Here is a 9,483-nt window from a genome sequence, read left to right on the forward strand (position 1 = left end):
TTCTGAGCCTTGTAAAAGACAATCTTTACACAACAATCGGGTTTCACGTTTCTCTTTTCTATCAGTGACGTAAAGCTAGCACATTTAGAGCTTGTCAGTAATATTTAAAAGGTGTTTTGTTAAATTAAATGAATTACATGGTCATTGAGAGTAGGGCCACAGCAATTAATCAGCATAATCATCGACTAAAAACTGACGCCGGATTTAATTGTCAGCATGTTCTGAAGGACGGCGGCGTCTGCTTTGTCCCCACCCCTGTTGTCTGCTAGCAGGCTAACTGCAGAGCTCTTCTTCTGTGGTACCCCTCGCTCTCATTAAAAGTGACTGTTTAAACTCCAGTTGGAGCCAGGTTACATTCAAACTGTTTATCCACCTGGTTAAACTTCGTGTTGAACTCACCATTTTCTCTCCTCCACTCCTCCTCGCAGAAACTGAACGAGCAAGCGGCCACCATGTTCGAGTCTGGAGAGGAGCCGGAAGTGAGCACAGGCCTCGGCATCATGAACGAGCTGGTGGTGCCGTGCATCCCCCTGCTGCTGGCGCAGGAGGCCGAGAAGGACCTGCTCTCTGTGGAGGACATGAGGAACCGCTGGTGCTCCTACCTGGGCCAGGAGATGGAAGGTGAGCCCTCCAGGGAAGTTTCTGGAGGTCTGAACGGTCGGACCACTGAGGATGCAGGTCCGGTTTCAGAACAAACAAGGCAAGCGAGATCAGGAAACGCAGTCAGACGGGGATCAGACGTGTGGAAGTTTTGGATCAGCATTGACGTACCGTGGCCCTCCTGTCCATTGGAAACACTTTCAGCTGTGCAGATTTATGCAGTGTTTTATACGCTGCATCAGTCATGTGCACAGTTCTTGAACTTTCACCATCATTTAGGACGATTGTAGTAAAGCACCACAAAGGCTGTAAAAAAAGCTACTCCACTTCAAAAAAGATTATTTTATTAATTAGTCAGGTTAGATTTGTCATGTTACCTCCACAGACTTGCAATATATTCCTTAGATGCTCCAGTTTAACACAACAGCACAACATACTGCATAGAAGAGGTGAAAGGCAAACTTTAAAACTTGTTTAAACACTAGAATGGGCAAAGTGTAATGTGAATTTGACCCGGGAGAATTAATTTGGAGTTTGTCTCAACCAGCTGTAAAGTTTTTGCTGAAGCTGAGCGAGGTTTAGATGGAGAGCGTCTGCTGACATCTGCTTTTAAGTTTTGCAAATGCCATGAATGATCTGTTCAGTAGTTGGATGGGTTCAAGGTTACCTGGTGACATCGTAACGTAGAGCTGTGCATCGTGTGTGTATCTAACTGTATTTCCTCTTATAACTTGAGCTAATGGGAGCATGTAGATATTAAATAGGGGAGGTCCAAGGATTCAACCTTGGGGATCCTCACATGTCATTTTCCTTCCATTTCAGTTATTTACCATTTATTGTTGGTCCTTCACATACAATCCCAATAAAGTAGTGAAATTTGGTTATAAAGTGGGTAAAGTTCCAGAGAGGTCAGTTTCTGCAACTCATTAACGGAAGCAAATGTTTGGAGGCCACTTTGCTCTGGATCGTCTGTGGGAAAGTTTGGACTGAAGCGTTTGGAGCTTTTATCAGTCCACAGAGAGCTGCTTGTCTGATTTCCTGTCCTTTGTTCATGAAAAGCAGAAAGCAGAGCATTATCACCCAGAGCAGTCCGGTCCAGTCCCACTGATCTCACCCGGCTCTGGCCGCTCTCCGGCTTCGCGCGGCAGAATCCGTAAATATTTAGCTCGTGATTTCAGCCTGACGTTTGCTCACCGCCTTCTCCTTTCTGTCTCCCAGCCAACCTCCAGGAGAAGCTCACCGACTTCCTGCCCAAGCTGCTGGACTGCTCCACGGAGATCAAAAGCTTCCACGACCCCCCCAAGTTGCCCAGCTACTCCACCCTGGAGCTGTGCGAGCGCTTCGGCCGCATCATGGCCGCCGTCGGCCGGGCGCCCGGCGAGGGGAGATGAGCTCGGGACGCGCCGCACCGCCTCTCCCTCGCAGACCTGCGTCAACCCAAGCGTTCCTTCTCGGTCCAGGGGTCGCCGCTCGCTTCTCGCCATTATTCTTCTGTTACTCTTTATTATATTGTTTTTGCTGCTATAGGTTTTATCATCCTAAATATTATTTCCACACTTCTCTTTAAAACAGAACAGTAGAGGAAGGATGAGGCGGGGAGGGAAACCAGTATTGTGAGAAGAGTTGAAAGCAATCACATTGTGCTTCAGCTTTGCAACATAAGAAGAAAAAAAACAAGAAGCTTCGAGGTTTTTCATAGTTAATATTGTCGTTGCTGTTTGATTCAAGCTTCCCTAGCCACACTAATAATCCTTTCTGAACCCCCCCGCCCCTCTTTGTGGAATGGACCCTCCGGTTCTCTTGCCACCTGTTTGGTACAGTATTACCATGTTTTATTTTTCTAAGAAAGTAAGGAGGAGAGCCTTCAGATGTCTCCGAGGATCTCACATGGGTCTCATGTCTTTGTGAACTGTGCCAGAACGAGATGTTTTAAGTGCTGTGGTAGACGGCCGCAGGTTTCCTGTGGCTTGTTAATAATTTGAGAGAATAAAAATTTTATTTATGGCCCTTTTAGGCCAACTAAATGATTGTTTTTCGCCTCAGTTTGATCTTTATTTTGCGTCCTTTGCCATTACTCGTTACGTTCACAGACATTTGGCAGGTAAGTAAAAGTTCTGCTTCTGATTGTAGGTTCCTATAGGTTCTCACAGAGCAGCGGTAGACTTTTCTACAGCTGCTCATTAGAAGTAATATTCACACAGAGTGAAACACAAATTTCAAAACAGTATGTGGCGCAAATAATAAAAATACTAAATAATTTCAGCTAAGTTCAAATTTTAAGTCCATTGGTGATCTTTAATACAGACTTCCATGAATGTAGAGCAATAGAGTCAAGCCAGGATTGTTGGTCAAGCTTTGATTTTTCTATCATTTCAACCAGAATTCAAATGCCTCACATTTTGTTGCGTTCCAACCTCAGACCTCAATGGGAAAAAAATAAAATAATTGAAAAAACTGCACCTCGAAGGCGAGGCTCGGTCCACTCTGGTGTTTGGCACAGCTGAATGGTTTCCACAGGAGACTGAAGGACTTCTCTAACCTACACGAAAGAGTCAAGGCATCACTCCAGGTACGATTTTGATCAGGGAATAGCTTAACGTAACGCTCAAAAAGGTCAATTTAACACAATACACAACTTGTCAGGCGTTTATTGAAAATAAAAGGCCACAGATTTAGTCAGTTTGGAGCAGTAAAAGAAGAAATCAGATCATTCTGTTGGGAACTGGACAGATTTTGTCCTTGCAAAACAATGCAGAAAGTGTAGTTGTTTACAAAATGTATTGTGATAAGATTTCAGTTTGCGATCTTTCTTCCCAAATTGAAAATAAAAGTTGTACTGGGGGCCAAATTTGAGTCATTTATGAAAGTCATCCAGAGGCTGTAAATGGGCCCCGGGCCACACTGTGGGCACCGCTGGGAAACGGCTCCTAACTATTGCATTTAAGCGTGTACTTCTATGACGTAGTGTTTTTCACGAGCCAATCAGAGTTCCCCGTCCTTTCATCACTTCACGCTTCTCTCTCTCTGTGAATCAAGGAGGTTTTTCTGAAGCTTTAGGGGAATTCACACCGCCTCCGTTAGCTGATCTCTGCTCATTTGAGCATCTCCAGTCGGCGTGTCACCCGACACTCCCTCCCTGCGGTGGGCCGCATCTATCAATGCAGATCAATAACCCGCCGCTGTGTGTGAGCGTGTGTGAGAATTTAACTGCCGCTATAAGATCCAGCCAGAAACATGAGGTGGAGATCTGTATGTTGTCCTTGTTTCACCCTCGTTCAGAGAGAGAGAGAGAGGAGAGGGGGAAAAAAAGCTGGAGTCCTCATCTGCTGAGCTGTGTTTTTGGTTTGTGTGTAACCACCTTTGACTTTACCAATGCGGAGAGATAGGCATGTTTAAGTGGACATTGTTGGCTTGCAAATGTTTATGAGGCATTAATTATCTTTTTTTGGCAGTGGCGTACCCTCATTTTGCTCATTATTTCTATTGACTTGTCGTGGGGCACGAAGCCAGGCGCGTTGCTGATTATAGAGTGGAAACAGAGGCTGTTTAAATGATACTGATAGACTGACTTAATGAGTGGTTTGAACTGCTTTTCCAGCTACATCAAGAATTACCGACATATGGACCCATTTCATGACCTGCAGTTTACCGGGGCAAACGCACAAGCTTATCTGATTATGCATCGACTGGAGAGCGATGTATGCTGATGTTTGATCAAGACGAGTTTGTATGGTCATGCATGTCATCATTGCGCTGTAAAGAACCATTTTCTGGCTTACTCGGACTTTTTCAATTCGCAGAAGAAACGAATTCAAGACATGGAGTACAGTGAGGGGCTGAGAGGAATGCTGTTGCCACCGGTGCAGAGCTTTCCCAACAGTGGCAGCAGGTGGTTCTAAGAGCATCTGCACATTTTGTGAGGTAAACACTTGTGGTTGATGCCTTTGCAAAAAAAAAAAAAAAAAAGAGCCACTTTTGTCCAGGAACAGACTTAAATTCTGTCTACTAAGACCCAAGCTGAATGCTTCATTGTAGGCTGATGATTATCCTCCTACTAGCCTAAGATTAAAAATGTTCCCCCTTTTTTTTTGTTTTCTTCTGATACCATGTCTCCAAGTTTCTGCAGGTACCAACCCCAACCGTTAATAATAGGCTACAAAAGTGGTTTACCCATTTTTTCCCCTTAAAGATGACAGTTCAACTATATTCTTCCTGGATTTAATGAAAAACCTGGAAAGCTCTGAATAACAATTTATTTTAGTTCCTTTGTTCTTTTGTTTGCTTTTAACTAAAAAAAATCCTTTAACTATAATAATAAACTACTTTAGTTTAATTAAAAAATACTTTATTCATCCCAAAGGAAAATTTGATGTCATAACTCATATCATCCAAGTATCTTCAAAGAGTTGCTGTGGGCAGGAAGAAATTCCATGGCATGGCATCCGGTCATGGCATGCTAACAGCTAAACTTCCAGGAAGAATGACGATATTCCACATTAATGTGTCCATCAGACATTGGCGCGCTCCGCTAATTAGCCTCATTTGCTAATCTGATCAATTGTATCTGATCAATTCCAGAGAATTGATCAGATTTTAGTCAAAGGAATGACTAACTAGAGCAGTTAGTAACTCCAGTACATTTCCTCTGAAAGTCTCTGCTCAGGTCAGTGCAGGTAATCCCTGATCAGTGGTCTCTTTGGGTCTGATTTAATCACAGGTTTCTCCCTATTTAAACAATTTCTCCTCCTCGTCTTTGCCGCATGTCCGCTTACACTGAAGAAAACTTAGCATTGTACAATCAAACTAACTGATCTGAAGACCAAACCAGATTGTGTATCAATAAATCCAGAATTGTGTGCAATAGTTTTTAAACTACTGAAACTCTTTAAAAAAATTATTTTTTTTGGTTTGAATTTCCTGCCCCTGAGACAAAACTTTCTAGAATCGCATATAACTAATTCTTGCCTAGTCGTCTTTGTAAAATTAGCTCAATGTGAGTCTGATTGGATGGAGAACATCTGTGAATTGTAAACGAGGAAAAAAAGAAATGCAGTAAATTTCCGAGGGGGCGGGGGACATATTACTAAACTGATCTTTATAGAAAACAGAATATATATATTTTTAGGTCTGGTCAGTTTATCTTTCTTGCTTGTTGTTTTAAATAAATGTTTTGGGAATAAATCAGGACTGAATCGGTTCCACTGTCGTGCCGCCACAGATGATTTCAAATCATCTTTTTTTGTGTGTTTTATTTTTTTCCTTCTGAAAAAGACATGACTTTCCAGCTGACTCAGCATTTCATGTTTACATTTTGGGCTGTGAAGCAAAAAAAAAAAAAAAAAAACAGCAAATAAACCTGCAGACATGCAGCAGGAGCTTGGCCTTGTGCAGCTGCACTGGCTCATTCAGACCAAAGCCCCTCAAAAGCAAAGACCAATTCATGTTCAAACTGCTGAAAACTCATAGCTGTCCTGTAAAAAAAAACAAAAAACGGCATTCCTCACATTCACTTTCTCAACCTCTTTCTCCATGTGGGTCTTTAACGGCTCCCTGCACTGAATATCCGTCAACAATGACCTCTTTATAGTGCGGCCTGAGAAAAGCTGATGGCAAAAAAGGGGTTCCAAACCGCTGCTTGTTCGTTTAGCGTTTAAAGGCGCTTTCTGGGAGCCCTGCCCTGCATGGCCTGTGTTTTATGCTCACATCAAAGTTGTTTGTGGAGAACAATACTACCTGGGCACCGTGCCAGCCCAGCGGCTGGTGTTTCACAGCAACCGCTACCGCACGAGGGTGAGACGGGGTGAGAAAGTTGGTTAGAGAACGAGGGGACTGAGGCGAGGAGAGGGGATGGATGGGTGAGGGAGTCTCTCAAGGTGGCACTTCCATGGAGACGCAGTTGGGCCAAACACGGCTTCCACCAGTGGACGAACAATAAATGCGCCCGCTTCATTACTGGAAGCCCAGGAGCTGCAGCTGAAAGTGCTGAGATGTGCTTCTTTGGGCTGTCAGTGGGAGCACCACTAATCACCATTTAGTGGTAATGACTGATGTTGAGCATAAATCTCTTCTCACGTGGTTGGATGTGTTGTGGCTGTTGGATCGGCTGCCTAGGGGGATAAGCAGAGCAGACTGCTGAGTTTATTTTTCACAAGAAACTTCACTCTTTGGTCTTGGGTTTAATGTGCTAATGAGCCATGCTTTCGCACTGGGAATGTAAAGACGTCCCTACAGCGTTGCTTGAATTCGTGGAGTTTTTTTGTTTAGTTAGGCTGAGGTCTGTATTTTTCTTTTTCATCTGTTCTGTTTGCAGATTTGATGCTGGGTTAAAACTCAGTCTCCCGTAGCTTAATTTTCTGTAGTAAGTTCAAGCCAAAGACTGATACCCCTCTGGTGTAACGTTCTAGAACAGCTACAGAATTTATTAGGTGTTTGATGATAAATCAGCCCAATTTCTTGAACTTTGGTAGATTGGCCGATACTTCTATGAGAAATGGATCTTGTCTACCTCCAAAAAGGACTGAAAATCAGCCAGTGCCTCCTTTTGCTCTGTCATGGGAGAGCAGGTTCTGTTTGGATGTGATTTTGTTGCTTGATTTCTCAACTTTTCATCTGTTATCTGAAAACAACTGCAATTGCTGCCAAAACATCCCTGACCCATTGATGACTTCACCCAGAACCTGGAGCGTGGGCTGTCATATGTGGCACCAAGTTGTCAGCAGGAGTTTCTTTACATCCTGTATGTCATGAAGTAGAGGGCTGTATAAATTGAACTTATTTCCCCTGCACATCCTGAAGATGCCCAAATGGATCGAGATCTGCACCTCCAACAAGTTATTGTCCTGAACCGCCTGCTGAAGGAGGTCTCAGACAACGGGGAACAGTGTTTTCACGAACAGACTCAGACTCAGGAGACTGCAACAACTCCTGAGTGGGTGGTGAGTATCAAACTAACATCTACATGGATGGCAGAACCCAAGTTTTTGCCAGAAGAATATAAAGACTTTGCCCATCATCACATTGGTGTATATCTCAAGCAGTCATTTGGTGAGAGGTGGGGTAGACCCTGGACAGGACAAACAACCACATCACACACACACACGTTTGCGTGGCTATCTTTGTGGGGACTTATCACCCCAAATACTGTCACATGCAGGTCAATGGGTCAATGGGGACACCGGTGTCCTCATAGCAGTTAAAGGTTTAAACCTTACCCTTATGCTAACCCTAACCAAAACTCAATTCCCACCTCAACCCTAAATCTAACCCCTGAACCAAAAATAGCATTTCCCCTTGTGGGGACCAGGCTTCAGGCCCCACAGTGGGTCCCCACAATGTAGTATGTGTCAGGAAAATGGTCCCCACAAGGTATTACAAATAAACGTACTCATACCTAAGGACTATTTAGAGAGATCAATTAACCCAACAGTGAATTTTTGATACTGTGGGACAAAGCTGAAGTGTCTGGACACATGCGAACCTCATGAATAAAAACCCAATAAAGACCCTGCTGCTACCAACTGTGCCACTGTGCAGCCCAGCCCACTGCACCTGGATATCCACAAAGAAAACAAGAATCACAAAACCACTTTCTTGGGAGTTTTTTGTTTTACATGCATTCCATATATCAAATTTCTGCAAAGTTAATGACCGGATATAATCATCTGGGTATTCTTAGAAACACTGATGCCCATTGGCATGATAAACTGAACTTCACCGCATCACTGAATCCATGACTTTCTCGCTGGGTCGTCACTGCTACTTCTTGTTAAGTTTTGTTTTTAAGATGTGTTACTTTAATGACAGGTGACTGATTGTAAAACCCAAGACCAAGGCTCGTTATAACCAGTCAATCGCTTCATGCACATCTCTTCTCTCATCAGACAGTAGATTTAGGATGAAACAGATAGAAGCTGGATACATCTGACCCTGTAACCCTTTTTAAAGACCCAGAATCCAATTTCTATATTACAAAAACCTGTAGTTGTGGTAACTACCCCATGCCATCACTTCCAAGAAGTCGTCTTTTTCACAAAAATACTAAAATCCAATGACAAAGTTCTTTTCTTTGAGAGGCAGCCAAGGAGGAATGAAGGGAGAATGAGGTGTGAAGGAAGCAAAGCAGTAGCAGCAGTGGCAGTGCAAGAACTCTCACCAAAATCACTCCTGATGCACAGCACTCAATTTTCCATTTAGGCCAGCTCTCAATCAGCAAAAAGAGTCTCTTGGCTCCCAGTCAGAGGAGAAACGGACTGATGCATTCAATATATTTTAAATTCACTGGAAGCCAAGCCCGTAAATCATTACCTAAGGCCTTTCGGTTCACAGTTTTCTTCTTCAAATTGCCCTCCCTCCCACCACTTCATGGCACAGATTATTGAGGAACTTACTGAGAGCATTGTTCCCCTTGCCAGCTCACTTGGCATATGTCGCCCTATTTCAAACCCTGCGGCTGTTACACAGGAGGAGTCAATAAGCAGCACTGAGGTTATTTATGAGGTTGTCCTTAAATAACCTTTTTATACCCACAGTTTGACCAGTGTGTCTGAAAGTATGGGTACTGTTGGCACCAACTAACAGGAAGTCTACTACATGATTAGACTACATATATATAAATAATTAGAGTAATAATTATATAAATATATAAATCATTCTACATATATATATTCTGTAAGTATAAAATCATGTACTTTTGGTAATTTATAGGCACAGTTGAGCAAATGTTTTGTTTAGCAATATAGCTACCTTTGAAAATGTTTACACACTAAGCTTTCTCTGAGCTAAGTGTAGGGAAGCTAAGCTACTCAAGCTAAGCTTCCCTAACCTTATAATTTATTTCCGGATAAATTCTAAGGTTCCAATTTGCTTGTCTGTTTTGTAAAGTTT

The 9,483-nt window shown here is 43.0% G+C and overlaps 1 protein-coding gene across 7 annotated transcripts in view; it reads left to right on the forward strand.

Annotated features, from left to right (window-relative positions):
* usp25 (ubiquitin specific peptidase 25) overlaps nt 1-2,265 on the forward strand; it is a 31,867-nt gene extending 29,602 nt beyond the window's left edge. For all 7 annotated transcript variants that reach the window (XM_044140773.1, XM_044140771.1, XM_044140772.1 and 4 more), the window contains 2 exons: nt 429-621; nt 1,819-2,265. In XM_044140773.1, the coding sequence (XP_043996708.1) occupies nt 429-621; nt 1,819-1,991 (366 nt within the window). In that variant the 3' untranslated portion in view covers nt 1,992-2,265. The remainder of the gene's footprint in view (nt 1-428; nt 622-1,818) is intronic.
* Nucleotides 2,266-9,483: the final 7,218 nt, after the last annotated feature.

This window comes from Gambusia affinis, linkage group LG15, assembly GCF_019740435.1.
Source record: "Gambusia affinis linkage group LG15, SWU_Gaff_1.0, whole genome shotgun sequence".
In the NCBI taxonomy this organism is placed as follows: Eukaryota; Metazoa; Chordata; class Actinopteri; order Cyprinodontiformes; family Poeciliidae; genus Gambusia; species Gambusia affinis.